The sequence below is a fragment of the Adiantum capillus-veneris genome, chromosome 25, assembly GCF_014529385.1.
Source record: "Adiantum capillus-veneris isolate H3 chromosome 25, ASM1452938v2, whole genome shotgun sequence".
NCBI classification, from domain to species: Eukaryota; Viridiplantae; Streptophyta; class Polypodiopsida; order Polypodiales; family Pteridaceae; genus Adiantum; species Adiantum capillus-veneris.
In genome coordinates this window covers 14,722,438-14,738,536 of record NC_140955.1, presented here as the reverse complement: position 1 = coordinate 14,738,536, position 16,099 = coordinate 14,722,438, and the positions used below count along the sequence as shown (strand labels likewise).

Below are 16,099 nucleotides of genomic sequence, written 5' to 3'. Positions count from 1 at the left end.
GCTGCAAGTTGGTTCTCATTTGTGTGGTGGAGGTTTGTTTTTTTTTGCATTCTGAGTTTTGTGTTTTGGTGGGTTGGCTTCTGTACTTTCATATATTGCAATGTCAGGTAGAGCCATACTTGATGCAACCGTGTGTAATTATGTAAAACAATCGTCTCTTGGAATGCTGCATGACATGTAAGCTTTATGTGGTGCATTCTTGAAAGCACTACACTTGTGTGGATATCATCTCAAGGATTGATTACAAAGTACTCCCCCAACAGGGCCCCAAGAGGGCAAAACTCTAAAAGTTAAGGATCTCCTTGAAGTTTGTGCATAACGGCCACTCTCTGGATGCAATCATTTATGCTTACTCCATGCACATGAGCATAGTCGTTGATGGGAGTCTTCACATGCTGTTTATGATGCGATTTCTCTGGATTTGAGATCCATGATTGTGGGCTGGTTTTCCTGGGTTTGCTTTTATGGCTGTGACCTTTAGATTGCTAGTTATATTGTTGGCTTATGACAATGAATGTCCGATTGTGAGCATCGATTGCAAAGAGTTTTCCTTATTGAAGTCTTTGATGCTGGTTTATGGACTTTTTAGGGCGATTGTTCATGCTTTTGTCCAGTTGAGTGCTTGGTTATGATCATTGATTACGGCCAGCTTATGGTAGTTGTTAGTCTGCGAGAGACTCTGCCCATGCTTTTATGATGCTAGATTTGGGCATCGGATCTGGTCTTTTGCTTTCTTGGTGATGCATGGCAGTTTCTGGTAATAGTTGCGAGTGTGTGATTGCCATATGTATATGGTTATGCTGAGTATGCAACGACTTGAGTCAGGTTATGATTGGTGATGACCGTGTACACCAGTTTTCATGCATTTTCTGACAGTATTTTGGATGCGTCTAATACGTGATTGAGGCAACTGCAATTGTGGTGGGAGATTGATAGTTTTTGAGATGCTTGTTTATGTGCATGTCTGCTACTTTTAGCAAATTTGGTCTATTTCTCACGTGTTATGTACAAAGTTTGGGGATACTGCTTAGTACACTTGTGTGATGCTCGTTTTGGCAATTACGGTAGTCGTCTTGATTCTTGAGTCTGCGTAGCTTTTAGAGGGTCGTACGTGAGGTGTTCTTTGAGCTGGGGGCTTCTTGAGAGAGTTTTCAGTGATACAGGGTGTTGACGATCCCCATTATATGTGACTTCATCGTAGGCTATGTGTGATATGGTTAGGTTCTTGTGACAGCCTAGTTGGCTTTTGACATTGACGCATTGAGTATACATACCTTATGTGATGAGAAATTAGTCAGTTTAATTCATGTTGATACCAGATTGTGATACCTGCTGTTTACATGTTATTCGACTTTTTGGGTTGCGATTTTGTTCTCCCTAGAGAGGATGCTTTATCCGATTTTTGCAAGGATAGTGACTTAGAGTTTATGCGTCTTTTGTTCATAGTTATTGGTTAAAATATTGTCTGTTTCGTGCGGAAACTCTACCAAAATTTAGTGAGTCTTTCTCGCCATAGTTTTGATGTTGGTTTTTGAGTTTTATTTTGCAGTTTTTGGTTGAGATATTACCCAATTGTTGCCAAAACATTGTCAAAATTGTCTTGTGAGTTTGCGATAGTATCGTGCTTGATAATGACAGCTTTTGCATCAAACAAAGAGCTTTAAAGTGGTTTGTAAGTTCGATGGTAGTAACTTCTCTTTATGGAAAGAGAAAATTTAAGATGTTCTTGTCCAAAAGAAGTAGCTAAAACCTTTGTTTGGCATTGATTCAAAGCCTGCTACAAGGTCTGATGAAGGATGACTTGAATTAGATGATTTTACTCCCGGGTGTAGTAGTGAGAAATGCTGTTTTGGTATTATCTGAACCTCAGAACGACGCAGAGGGAATGTTTGGGGAGCGTTTGGTTGTATGCTGGAAAACCTTCGAAGGACGTAGACGAGATGTCTGGGGAGCGTTTGGTTGTATGCTTGAACCTCCAAACGACGTAGGCTGCGGTTTGGAGGGCGTTTGGTTGTAAAAGGCCTCTATGTCTCCTGGCCCGGACCTTTTTAGGTTATGTGAGAGGAATGATGAGGGAGTCATTGAATAGCTTATGGCCCGGAGCTAGATGGTTATTTGTGGCGGGGATGTTCATCACCGACTTTATGTTTCTATGTCTTGTAACATGCATATGTGAGCATTTATGTTGCATTGTGATGTGCCAACCATTGAATACTCCTTATTGGATGAGATTTCTGTGGGAAACCAACGACCCAGGATATCAAGAGCTCCGATTTGGAATGAGACTCCTTTTTGGATGAGATTTTTGTCGGAAGCCAACAAGCGAAAATATCAAGAGCTCCAATCTGGAATGAGAAAACTGATTGTCCCTCGGATTGTCCCCCGGATTGTCCCCCGGAATGACCCTCGGAAATTTTTAAGCTCATTTGAGTTGTTTTGTAGATATGCTGTAATCGTGGACGATTACTTTCTTTCAAGAAGGGGGGGATGTCACAAATTGCTGACCTGCTAAGCTAGTGAAGACCTGAGCTGACTTGTAGATCTTGGCCGAGGGGCCTAAACCCTAAGAAGCAACAACAAAAAAAGTAGAAGCAACACAAGAAGTTTTACCAATTGGCAAGGTCCTGTCGAGTGGCCTATAAAGAAGAGTTTCCACCAACTTACGGGATCCCATTCGATGGGGCCCAAGGGACCTAAAGGCAGTAAAATAAAGGTGGACATGTACTCTCCAACTCCCTTGCGAATTCAAGTGATGATGTGGCACTGGTGTATGGATCCCCCGCAAAACGCGTTGACATGTTGACGTTTGTACGAACAGTTCCGCAATTCACGCTGACAGTGCTACGTGGCAGTTGTACGGATTTTCGCAAAACGTGCTGGCAGCTTTTGGACACCCACTTTTGGACCAGATGCTTTTGGGTTTGAAGCTTTTTATGTAAATTGCTTTTCATAGGCCAAGGGCCTTTAAATATGTGCAGAGGGCTTAGTCTCTGGCACTCTTTCAGGTGGTGCAGAGCGTGAGTACTGGCATTGTACAGAATTCAAGTAATATAAAGAAATACCGAAAGGGGTGCCAAGGTTTGGCACTAGTGCTCTCTTGGGGTAGAACTCTGCCACTCCCTGTCTCATCTGTCGTGCATCTCTTTCAGTTCAGTGTTATTTGAAGTGCTTAAAGTTGTTCAGTCTGTTCTTCTCCGTTGGCACATGTTGCCCGTTCCCGTGACAAGTAGTTGCTTTTTAGAACAGAAGCTTTTAGATCAAGTGCTCTTGGGACTCTGCTTTTGGCTATCCCTTGTATAGTAGACAAATGTCCTTAGGGTCACTCTTTCGAGGCATCTGGACGCAGAGTCTCTGAGAGTTGGATCCTCCTAGAGTTGTACCTTTACGAAGCAATAATAAAGAAATACTAGAAGGGACGTCAATGTTTCGGGCCAGTATTGTCTAGGAGTGGAACTAAGCCGCTTCGTGTCTCTTGTCTCTCTCTCTTTCTCTCTAGCCTCTATTCCAGTACTCCTTGGATGCACCCTCCCTCTCTCTCACACGGACAGAGACCACTAGACTTATACGTCAGGATTTGATTTAGCTAGATACCAGAAGCACATGGATACAACCAGTACAAGAGTTGGGCACGAAGATGGCTTTCTATAAAGAGCATCTCATCCAACTAACAGAGGATGGATATGTGATCAGACTGGCCTTTATGGACACTCATTTATCCTATGGGATACGATGTGCTATTGGTCAGATGCGCACATCATTGCATCAGCTAGAGATTGAGATTGACAGATTTAGGAGAGTACCAGCAGAAGCGAGGATGTGCCAGTTATGTCATATAGAGACAGAGATAGAGTTACATCACATTTGTCATTGTCCGGTATACTATGAGATACGAGTTCGCTTTCACTGTCTGTTCATAGAGCGCTCTGGACCGTTGGCTAGAGTCATGAGATATCAGGATCTGAAATGCCTCGGGTTGTTTTTGCTAGAGCTGCGCAGATATAGGGAAAGTCTCTTGAGGAGACCAGATAGTGGGAGACATTCACAGAGGGACTTCTTTAGAGGAGGTGTAACAAACTGCTGACGTGTCAAAGCCTAAAGAATGGAGCCAACTTACAGATGTGGCCGAGGGGCCTAAACCCTAAGAAGAACAAGTAACAGAAGAAGTCCTACCAACTAATGGGGACCCCCGTTCGATGGGGCCCCAAGTAACATAAAGGAAGAAAATAAAGCAGGATTCGGACACATGCCAAAAACTGATGACGTGGCAGATTTCCAAAAATTGCGTTGGCATGATGATGTGGCAAGCTGTACGGATTTTCGCGTTTTGCATTGGCTGATGACGAGGCAGGTTGTACGGATTTCCGTAAATTAGGTTGGCAGCTTTTGGCATTGCTTTTTGGACCAAAAGCTTTTGAGTTTTAAAAGCTTTTTACTGTAACTGCTTTTTAGGCCAAGGGCCTTTAAATATGAGGCTAGGGCTCATTCTCTGGCATGCTTCCTGGAGAAGGTGCAGAGTCTGGAGTACCGGCTTGTATTGTGTTGATGCAATATAAAGAAATACCGAAAGGGGTGCCAAGGTTTGGGGCCAATACTCTCTGTGGTGGAATTCCGCCACTCCGTGTCGCATGTTGTCTCTCTCTTTCAGTTCAGTTGTTATTGAAGTGCTAAAAGTTTGTTCAGTCTGTTCTTTTCTATTGGCACGTGGTGCCCGTCTTGTGACAACAGGAGCTCGACAGCCGGATGAGCATGCTTCACAACAGACTTCAGTGCCCACTTCTCCCAGAGGTATATTAGTGGACAGAGCCACTGAGCTCAAGAGAGCTAGACGCCCATGTCTACCGGGGCGACCACGACATCGACGGAGGCTCCACCAGAGAATCAAGACTATTCTAGCACGACATGGGAGACGCCTAGTTGGACTATTACAGAGGCGGACATTGATGAAGCTCTTCAGTGACCGATGCAATACTTTCTTGGACAACGCCTGATAACGGGCATCCTCCGGCATGGATGATGATGATGATGATTTTCAACCTGACGATTTTAGTCTTCTAGTTTTTAGTCTTTCACTTTACTTCATTTTATTTTTGTACCCAAACATTGGATTAGATCCACAAGGATTGTATCACTTTGGTCTTATAGGTCATTTTGGCCTTTTGAAGACGTTTAATATAACATTTCATTTCATCTCTCTCTCTCTCTCTCTCTCTCTCTCTCTCTCTCTCTCTCTCTCTCTCTCTCCTCAGTTATTCAAGTTTTAGATGGAAAGTGTTGCAGATCGTGGTTATCCTTGTGTTTCCGTCCGATTCCTCGCCATAAGGGACTACAATGGTATTAGGGCTCAACTTGCTTCCGTGCCTTTCACAAATCGAAGCAAGATCGTAACATGGACGGAGAACATGGAGACTATAACGGAGAAGGGGGCAAATTCACTAACTCAGAAGCATCAAGAGGAGACTCATGCTCAATATGTGGTTTGACAATGGGAGTATCTGGTGGAGTAACAAAAGCATAACCTAACTGGTGATTGGATTAACCGGTCCTACATCAACTTATTGATGGAAGCTATGGAGTTGGATGAAGAAGAAGCGACAAGAGGAGGAGAAGAAGAAATAGGAGTTCGTATTTATCCTAGAAACTTCTTAAAACATGCTTTTCGATGTTTTTCGTGCTGCAGAGACCTCTGAAAATCTCTTCAATATATGAGAATTTGGATATGCAACAGAAGTCAAAGTTGATCCTCTCGATGAGCCCTACCCATTGACACGAATGGATTGTTATTTCAATAACTTTGGAAAACAAGGGTTTTTAGCAATTTTTGCAAAAAATTTCAGCATGTGTGAAATTAATGGTTTTGGAAGCTCTTGTTATTTGTGTGCAAATAATAGGCAATAGGAGCGAGGAACATGCATCTCAAAGCATTTGGGAGCGATGATGACTTAGGAATGAATCTGATAATTTTTTGATTAAGGATAAGAACCATGAATTTAGACTTGTTTTATGAAATTTGTATGGATTTAGGATGATGAGGAATGATGAATGAATATTTTGAATGCATGATGACATGCTATGGCGGATGGCATGCGTTCGTCATACTCTCGGACTTTAGATGATGAGGAATAATGAACGATGAATGATGATTATGAATGCATGATGAAAGGTGTTTGCAACTAGCTTATCTCTTTTATACACAAGGCAATCATTGCACAAAAAATCATGACTTAATGATCACTCGTGGGATTTTAGTTGTGTAAATTTTAAAAGTGTGGAAATTCTTTTATATCGTGCAATTGGGGACAATTGCTTTGATTTTTTAAGGCAGTATTTGATGGGTTTTAGGGTTAGGGTTTCTGCGTCGAGGTCATAGATGTTTCTCATCATTGCGTTTGTTGGGCGAGTCATAGACTCTCTCTCTCTCTATCTCTTTGTGTGTGTGTGTGTAACAAACTGTTGACGTTTCAAAGCCTAAAGAATGGAGCCAACTTACAGATGATGTGGCTGCCCGAGAGCAGAAACCCTAACCCTAATGTTTGCCAGAAACCCTAACTGCTGAACCCTAATATTGAAAACCCTAACCCTAAAACCTGCAAACCCTAATTTTGAAAACCCTAACCCTAAAACCTGCAAACCCTAATTCTAGAAACCCTAAGAAGAACAAGTAATAGAAGAAGAAGTCCTACCAACTTATGGGGACCCCGTCCGATGGGGCCCCAAGTGACATAAAGGCATTAAAAATAAAGCAAAACACGCTCAAAAGGCTTTGCACATTAAAATATGATGATGTCGCACTTGTACGGACGTTCCGGAATTCACGACGGATTTTGAGGAAAATCCCGAAATTTTAGGGAAGTGATTTTTTGGGGTCAGCTTTTCATATTTGATGCTTTTGGGCTCTGGGCCTTTAAATATGAGCCTTGGGGGCCCTCTCTGGCACTCTTCAGCGTGCAGATTGCAAAGGAGGTGCTCCCGGACTGTTGTACTTTGCGAATCAGCAGTAATATAAAGAAATATCGAAAGGGGCGCCAAGGTTTGGGGCCAATACTCTCTGGGGTGGAATTCCGCCACTCCGTGTCACGTGTCGTCTCTCTCTATTTCAGTTCAGTTGTTATTTGAAGTGCTTAAAATTGTTCAGTCTGTTCTTTTCTATTGGCACGTGGTGCCCGACTTGTGACAGTGGTATTAGAGCATCAGCAGGCGTGTGCTTTGCTGAAAGCATACCGGTCCCACAAAAGAGCAAACTTATGGAATTTATTGGAGGTATCTTCGTCCTGCAACCCGGACTTACTAGCCACTCCCACCCTTACTTCATCGCGCATCAGGCGCGCTCCCGTCTTCACCGCACTGTCTTACACGACAGAAGCCAATTAAGATCACTTGCAAGAGAAGGATCCAGATTTGTTTCAAGTCACTGTTTTTTTTCTCAGAAGCAGTGCCATGCTGATGTTGATGTCTATAGCTACCAAGCAGCATACTCCAAGTACTTGGCAAGCTTTGGAAATTTTTACCCGAAGTTATATAGTTTCTGACATCTTCCTTCAGAGTGCAACTTCTGGCAGAGTGGGATATCCTGAAATGCTTGCCATGAAAACCCTAGCAGATCATAACTTGAAATTTCTCGACATCTCTCAGTAGATGTCTCTTTACAAGAAGATGACCTTGGAGATTCGGTGCGATAGCTATCTTGGGACTACCATCTCTGCCAAAGAAACACTGTCTGTCCAAGAGCTGATGGACCATGCTGTGCTCGGCTACGGCCTTACGGAATGAACCTAACCCTAATTTTTGGTGCAGGTTCCAAGATGGAAAGTCCGTCGACTTTTCGAGCTCGACTGATGTCGAGATTGTTTTTTTAAGTTTCAAATCTGTTTGAGAACTTGTTTGGTAATCCTGTTTGGAATTAGTTTGAAATGGATGCTATCTATTTTGAACCTGTTTTGGTGCCGATTTGAATTGTTTGACTTTGGTTTGATATTGGTTTCAATGATTGGTAATTTTACTCCCGGGTGGAGTAGTGAGAAATTATGTTTGAGAATGCTTGTTCATACTCATGGCCCAGACCCTTGTGGTTATTTGCGGGGGGAGGATTGAATGATTGAAAAGTGTTGTTGTTACTCATGGCCCGGACCCTTGTGGTTATTTACGGGGGGAGTATTGTTGTTGTTACTCATGGCCCAGACCCTTGTGGTTATTTGTGGGGGGAGTATTGAATGATTGAAAAGTGTTGTTGTTACTCATGGCCCAGACCCTTGTGGTAATTTACGGGGGGAGTATTGTTGTTGTTACTCATGGCCCGTTTACTCATGGCCCGGACCTGGATGGTTATGCGGGAGGAGTATTAAGAAGTCTGAGTAGTGGTTACTCTCAACACCTCCAAACGACGCAGGCTGCGGTCTGGGGGGCGTTTGGTTGTAAAAGGCCTCTATATCTCATGGGCCAGACCTTTTTAGGTTATTTGCGGGAGGAGTGATGAGGGAGTCGTTGAACAGCTCATGGCCCGGACTGTGGTCATACCTCGTGGATATGAAGGGAGCAAACTGAGTATTGGTACTACCATCCTTGTCAAGCTGACCTTTACCTTTGTCCTCTAGCGAACTCGAGCATTTGCTTCTGGCTTCACAATCACGAGCCAAACAATTTGCCGATTTCCTGGAGACTGTGCTGATGCATAGGCCGCTAAGTGGATGTTTGATCTGCTATCCATAGCCACTGGTTGGTTTTGGTCGTTGTCGTCGTGGGTGCTCGAGCAAGAGGGGGGCCATGTTGAGAGTTGCAGAATCAGGTAATCTGGTACCTTCTCGCAATCCAAAACTAGCCGCATGAATCCCAAGACACAAAATAGAACCAAGTTGATCTCGTCCTCCTCTTCGTCTTCCACGCCAATCCACGGAGCTTTGCCCAAAATTTTGAGCATTGAAATGCTCCCAAGTCGCTCTTGCTGTCCCTCTCTAGAGCTCATAGAGAGAGAGAGAGATGATGAAATGAAATGAAATGTTATATTAACGTCTTCAAAAGGCCAAAGTGACCTATGAGACTAGAAAGTTACAATGCGGTGTATCTGATACAAAGTCAGATTAACAAAATAAATTAAACTAGGATAACAAAATATAAATACTACGGAATCCTAAACTAAGCTGATAGGTGTGAAAGGTGAAAGGTGAAAGGCGTGAAATGTGTGGACTAAACAGTACAATGTGTAAACAATATGGGAGGGAAGTAGAGATCCATCTTCATCTGCACTCTCGATGACGAAAAAGTACGGCTGGAATCCTTTGCTGTAGCCTCCTTCGAAACTGTGTAGCTCCTCTTCTCCATCGAGGTCGTCTAGATCTCCCTAGCTCCAATGCTCGGTCTGTGAGAATGCCAGCAGTGCGGGTAGACCTCTCCATTGTTGGCTGCTCCTTTGTCTGTTCTTCTGGGTGTACAATATCTAGTGTAAAGAAATTTGTGATCTGTCTCTGGGGTTGTCTCTCTTCAGCTGTCCTCAGTAATGTTTCTCTATGTCTGTGTAGCTCAAGTAGATATAGCCCAAGACATCTCTGATCCTCATAACTCATGACCCTAGATAGAGTCCCAAAACCTTCTTTGAATAGACAATGAAAACGGCCTCGTACACTGTGCAATGACATATGTAATGTACCTCTGTCTCTGGCTCTAGATGGCATAAGCGGCATATCCTGCTATTTGCTGGTGTCCCTCTGAATCTGCCAGTCTCAATCTCGAGCTGATGTGAGGACGTGCGTATCTGGCCAATGGCACAACGCAAACCATGAGAAAGATGCGTGTCCATATAGCTAGGTCGAATCACAAACCCATCTCCCGTGAGGTGGAGAAGATGCTCTCTATAGAAAGCCATCTTTGTGCCTAACTCCTATATCGGCTCTATCCATGTCCTCGTGTCTAGCTCGATCAGATCTTGACGAATGAATCTATTAATCTCTACCCGCGTCAGAGACCTCAAGGGTGCCTGTAGAGAGTATTGAAAAGGAGGCAATCTGTCCATGGTGAAACCATGATGCCATCTGTGCATACCAGCATGATATATCCCCATTAAGAGCTAATTGTATGGAGGAGTCTAGAGCCACCCTGGCTTATCTGTCTCTGGTAGTATCCCACAGACTGTGTACAAAGGAGACTGATCTGTTAAGCGCCTCAATCTCCATAGGGGGGGCAACTAATTCTGCTTGCATGATATCATGCGGTACAGAAGCCTTGGCTCTAATCAGCGGGGAGATCATAGATAGCAGGGGCTTTTCCATACGGCTCCAACCATCCTGGCCTACAGAAGGTCCCCAAACCTGCACCCCATATAACATAGTTTAGGCAACCAAAGTATCAAAGAGCCATACTTTGTCTTAGGTTCTTGGAACTGAACTTGCGAACACATCCTCTCCATTCCTCCCGGAGCCACACCAGCTCTAGTTACTCTAGTCTCTGCCGCTCTTCTCAAAGAAAATCTCGGCGTAGTAAAGACTACCCCCAGGTAAGTGTATGCATCTGTATACTCCACAATCTCTTGACCGGATTTGAAGTAGGTACTGATCTCCTGACCCATTGCGGTGTGGTGTTAAACACCATAACCTTGGTTTTACCTAGGTTTACACACAATCCACTATCCTCTGCAAAATTGCGTAGTGCATCCAAATGTTGTTGCATACCTCCTGGTGAGTTGAGATATCAGCACAATATCATCAGCATATAGCAACAATGGGATCCACGTCCCTGCTTGCTGGGCACCCCTGTCACCCTCTCTGTCAATGTAATCAGACACCTCATCAACATACATACCAAATAGAGTAGGAGACAATGGGCAGCCTTGTTTCACTCCAATAGTAGAGTGAACTAAATCTGATACCCCTTCCGGAGTGCGTACATGTCCCATCAGTGATTTGTACAAAGCCATAATCCCCCAAATCACCTCTATGGGCACCCCCATCTCCTGTAGTCTACGCATCAATCGAGCTCTTGGTACCATGTCAAATACTTTGCGAAAATCCACAAAGCTACAATAGATCCGTCTCCCATGTGCTCTGCCCTCCTCAATGATGGCCCTGAGTGTCAGAATATGATCAAGAGTGGAGAAACCCCTCCTGAAGCCGGCCTGACCTTTTGCTCGTACACCCTCGCTCTCTGCCCAATTACTCAAGTGTTGCTCTAGAATAGATGCATACAACCGTGCCAATGTGTGTCCAACCATAATAGTGCGGTAGTTCCCAGGCTCTGTAGGGTCACCAGCCTTGAGGATGGGCACAATATTAGACAACCTCCAAGTCTCAGGTAACCCCTCACCCATGGCTCAATTGAACAACAGTGTGAGAACTTGCATCAGCATATCCCTGGCATGTATAAAGTGCTCCGCTACTAGACCGTCATGATCATATGCCTTCTCGGTCCTCATCTTGTCGATGGCCCTTTGTACCATCTCAGATGTAAAGAAAGTGCTCGTAGCTGGGCAAGGCTTGATAGGGTCTGGAAGGGGTTCCTGTCCAGGAACCGTATATAGTGATGTCGCATATTGGCCCCACACATCAGGTGAAGTAATCATTGGGGGAGGGGAGTGCTCATGGAAGAGTCGCCATGCCTCTCGTGAGTCCCTACTCAAGAACATCTGATAGAAGTCTCGCTCAATCTGAGCTAGGTAAGCTCGCTTCTTCTGTCGCACAAGGCGTCGGAAAGCAATTCGAGACTGTTTGTAAGTGATGACTCCTAAAAGAAGATCCCTTTGAAGCTGGGCTCTCATCTCTCTGCACTCCTCATCATACCAACTATTTTGGGGCATGCTCCCAGAATGTCGGGCTGAGTGTGTGGATATCCCATGCAGTGTCTCAGTCAGTAGAGTGGTGCACTCCTCCACTGAGAGGCTTGTACCATTTGTGCCAGCTGTGCTTTCCAATAGACGGTCCTAGAGACAGAGAGATGAAATGAAATGAAATGTTATATTAACGTCTTCAAAAGGCCAAAGTGACCCATGAGACCAGAAAGTTACAATGTGGTGGATTTGATACAAAGTCAGAGTAACAAAAAATGACAAAATAAAATACTATGGAATCCTAAACTTGTAGGTGTGAGCTAAGCAGCTATGTGGATCGCTGGCGAATCTCATCAATCTCCTCCATGGTCAATAGCTTGACTGGGCGTCGTGCATGTCGGGCCAAAGTGATCCGAATCCTTTGACGTAGCCTCCGTCGATGCTGTGTAGTCCTTTGCAGTCGTGGGTGTCTGGATCTCCCTAGCTCGGTCGCTCGGTTGATCAATGTGCCTCTGGTGTGAGACGACGAGCTCTCCTGTGGTAGTATCTCCTTCGGGTGCCCGAAGTATGCTCTAAAGAAGTCTGTGTTCCTTCTCTGAGACTGGCTAGCCTCTCCTCTCATCAAGCTCTCTCTGTGTCTACGTAGCTCAAGCAAAAATAGACCCAAGCATCTCTGATCCTCGTACCGCATGACTCTGGAGAGTGGTCCGAAACCCTCTCTGAACAAGTAGTGGAAGCGGCCACGTATCTCGTAGTAGACGGGGCAATGGCATGTGTAGTGCATCTCTATCTCAGGCCCCTGTCCTGGCCTCTCAGAGACTCCTGAACCAATCCACCTTGGCAGATAATAACTGAATTGTGTAAACAATGGAGGCAAGGGGTTGCTTATATAGCAACCTCAGTAAATTGCCCTACCCAGACTTTGACAAATAAGTAAAATAAATACCTCAAAGCCAAATTAAATAATGAGACCACATTGGGCTCTGTCATTGCTCCTCTCCCTTCTATTGGTGCCCAAGGGGCTTCATTTATAGGTCTTTTAGCCATTTGCCCTACCTACTTTCAATTTATGTCATGTCAAAGTCACTTATTAATAAATGACTTAAGTGACTGTTCATGTGCCTATATGCTTAAGTGACTTAATTGTGCAAGAGAGGGTATGCAACTATGACCACCCTAGACATGCACGCTTTGCTAGAGGCTAACAAGGGTGCCGGGCTAGGTCCTAAGCTAAGACTAACGCTAGACTGTAGCAGAAGCTTGTCGACGTGGTGCAAGTGCAGTGCACACGTGACAAACTTAAGATGGATGGCATGCTGGGTGCCAATGGCAAAAATAATTATTTGGACGGTGCTGCCCTTCTATCTCCTGATGACTTTTATGAGTTGGCCTTGCTAAAATGTTTGTTTTTCTTAATGGTTTTCTTGAATTATTCCTCTATTTTGTCCTGTGAGTACCTGGTTGAAATGTATTTGACATATTTCTCAATATTTCTCTGAGTATTTTATTACTCTAATTTTCTTTTTTTGGGCAAAAATTTCAATTATCCAATATTTGCAGCTGTTCACTTACTGTAGTTCTCTTCTCAATTAAGCTGACATTTGGTGTTGCAAAATAACTCTTAGGGTCTATGTTAAAAAGAAAAAGAGAATGCTGATATGTGTGTGTGCGCTTCTTTTTGGTCAGGAAAATGATGCTAGAGGACAATGCCAGATCCACCTATTTCAATATTTATCTCCTAGCATTAGGAGTATATGTAGCATTACAGCTTATCATCAGCTTTTTCCTTCATATTCCTGCTCTTCGAAAACAAGCTGAAAAGAGTGACAGGATTAAGTGCTTTGAGGCAGTAAAGTGGCTCTACCAGGTGAAAAATTGAATCCAGTATTATATGATGTTGTGTCTTATGGTTGCTTGACTTTTGTGAGTGATGTGTGTGTTTTCAAATAAAATTGATACAGGAGAGATATTTTGTTGGGCGCGGTTTGTTTGAAAGACCTCGCGATTATTTGAGGTGATCAACTGGAATTTTGCAGAGTAGTTTTATCAGTAGGGCTTATCTTTAGATGGGCAGTGTCTAAGCACTTGTGTAGGTCAAATCCATTGCTTGGAAGGCATGGAGCTATGTGTGTGTGCACATGCACCGGTGCAGGCGTGCATGCTTGCAATACACCAGTCTGCCTCTTTGATTGACATGTTATTTTATTCTGTGACAGATATGTCATATTCTGGATTGTTGTATTGGGGTGTAAGTTCACTTTCAGCTTTTTCCTGCAGGTCTGTGGTGTTACAACTCAATTTTGGTATATTTGTACTTCATGCAGGAAATGTGAGATTTGTTCTGTTTCATTTGTTCTTTTCTCATACAGATCAAACCACTTGTTGATGCAACAACAGCAATTACTTCATTGGAGGTTGAGATCGTTTACGAGTGGCATGACTTCTTTTCGAAAAGTATGTGTCTGTCTAATTTTTTTAATGCATGCCTGAAGTCACATATGACTGCTTCTGCTTACAGCCATGAACAAATAGTTGGTGTTGTTTATTTTGATTTTCAATGTTTGCACTGTGCATATCCACTGAGTGTCACAACTTAGCAGTCGAGGCTCTCACCTGCCAAGAGTTTTTGGTTGTTGCGTTCCTAGGAGGCTTGCTCTAGTGTAGCTTTGCAAGAGGACTGGAGCTGACTTTGGGATAGACATACTGCTCTCTTGAGCTGTTGATGCTAGAGGCACAACACGAGATTTTCAGTCCCATGGAGTATATGAGATGCTTTAAGATTATGTTTCGTTTAAAATCTAATGCTTGATGGTTACATTGATTTTGACCACTTCAAAGTCATTGAACAATCTTAATCACATTCACATCACTATCCCTGTAGAGATCTTAGACATTAACCATGATCATTATGCCTTATTTAGCCATCACATCTAGACCACACTGATCCTTTGTAGATGTCTTGATGCACTAAATGTTGGCACTCTGGATTCACATCACTTCTCACACTTTACACAAACATGCCAATGACTATCGCCACAAGAGAGTACATTCACAAAGCATGCACTTGCACAAATCTTATTCCACACTGGTTTTTATATGAACATTCACATAGTTCACATTGAACACTCGGATGCAGACACTCAATCTAGTCATCTCATCTAGTCCAAAACTATTGATGCACATAGATCACTATTCAACCATCCCATCCTTTTGGATCTTTTGATGCACTAAGATCGGTATCCAGTCATCTCATCGAGATAGAACTTTTGATGCACTAGGATGACATTCACAAATGACATGAATTATTAAACAGCTAGATCTCATTGATCTCTAGTAGATGTTTAGATGCGCTAAGCTCATCATATGAATCATTTGTATCACCCCTACGGGTGAGTAGAGACAAAATGCCGCAGACATTCATGATTCCACTCCTCACACTCAAACAAATACATGTTTGCAAGAGTATGCAAATGGTCCAAAGTCACATGGGATCCGGGATGTGGGCGTTTATGGACGGGACGGAACGGGGGACGGACGACATTGATGTCCCTCACATGGGGTGAGGTGATGTGTGTCCTTGGTGACACAAGTAGGTAGAATGCGAACAGGGGGTGCACCGGTGACAAAATTCGAAATCTAAAGTTTGAATTTCAAGTTGTTTGTGACCGTTTGGGTGTCCCCCTCATTTTGTGCCCTTTCAAAACTAGCCCTTTTCTATTTAAGAGGCTCAAGGGCCCTCAAGACTCAAGTTCTCAACCCTCAAGCCTCATTGCTTGCCCTCCCCTCTCTCCTCTCCGAGTCAAGACTTTGGAGCCTTCTCTCCTTCTCTCCTTCTCTCTGAGCCTTCGGGCTTCCATTGTCCAAGTTCCTTTAGGGTTGATCCTTTACTGGATCAACCCTTCTCCAAAAGTCTTTCATCGTGGCTCATGATTTCTTTATTCGGCTTTGCTCGCTTTGTAAGATGACCAATTCCTCATATTTGGGATAAATTTAAGTACAAGATCTTTCTAACAATCTCTTACCAAAATTTGTCATGGTGAGGAGCTCACTATCCGACTGCACTTGAACTCGTTACACATGAACAGATGCGTTGTGTCCTTGCAAATTGCCGAAAAGTCTTTGCCAACTGTAACTTTTCCAAGAGATTCTACCAATCCTCTTTTTATCACATTCTAAAATTTTCAGTAGAAACCCTAATTTGTTGCTCAAAATCCTAATTTTTTCAAAGCTGTCGGAATCAAAATGTCCCAAAAACAGCAAGCGTAAATCTCGGAAATCCGTACGTGACACGTCATCAGTAGGCTTCATATTGATAAGAAGTCTAGAGAATAATTCGAAATGAGAATACATAAA

The 16,099-nt window shown here is 43.5% G+C and overlaps 1 protein-coding gene across 1 annotated transcript in view; it reads left to right on the top strand.

The window, feature by feature from the left end:
- The window catches only part of LOC147424445 (callose synthase 10-like), a 203,621-nt gene that overhangs the window by 84,265 nt on the left and 103,257 nt on the right, over nucleotides 1–16,099 (top strand). Inside the window, exons 16-19 of the mRNA XM_086499522.1 lie at nucleotides 13,433–13,613; nucleotides 13,708–13,760; nucleotides 13,963–14,023; nucleotides 14,116–14,200. Of these exons, the coding sequence (XP_086355648.1) occupies nucleotides 13,433–13,613; nucleotides 13,708–13,760; nucleotides 13,963–14,023; nucleotides 14,116–14,200 (380 nt within the window). The remainder of the gene's footprint in view (nucleotides 1–13,432; nucleotides 13,614–13,707; nucleotides 13,761–13,962; nucleotides 14,024–14,115; nucleotides 14,201–16,099) is intronic.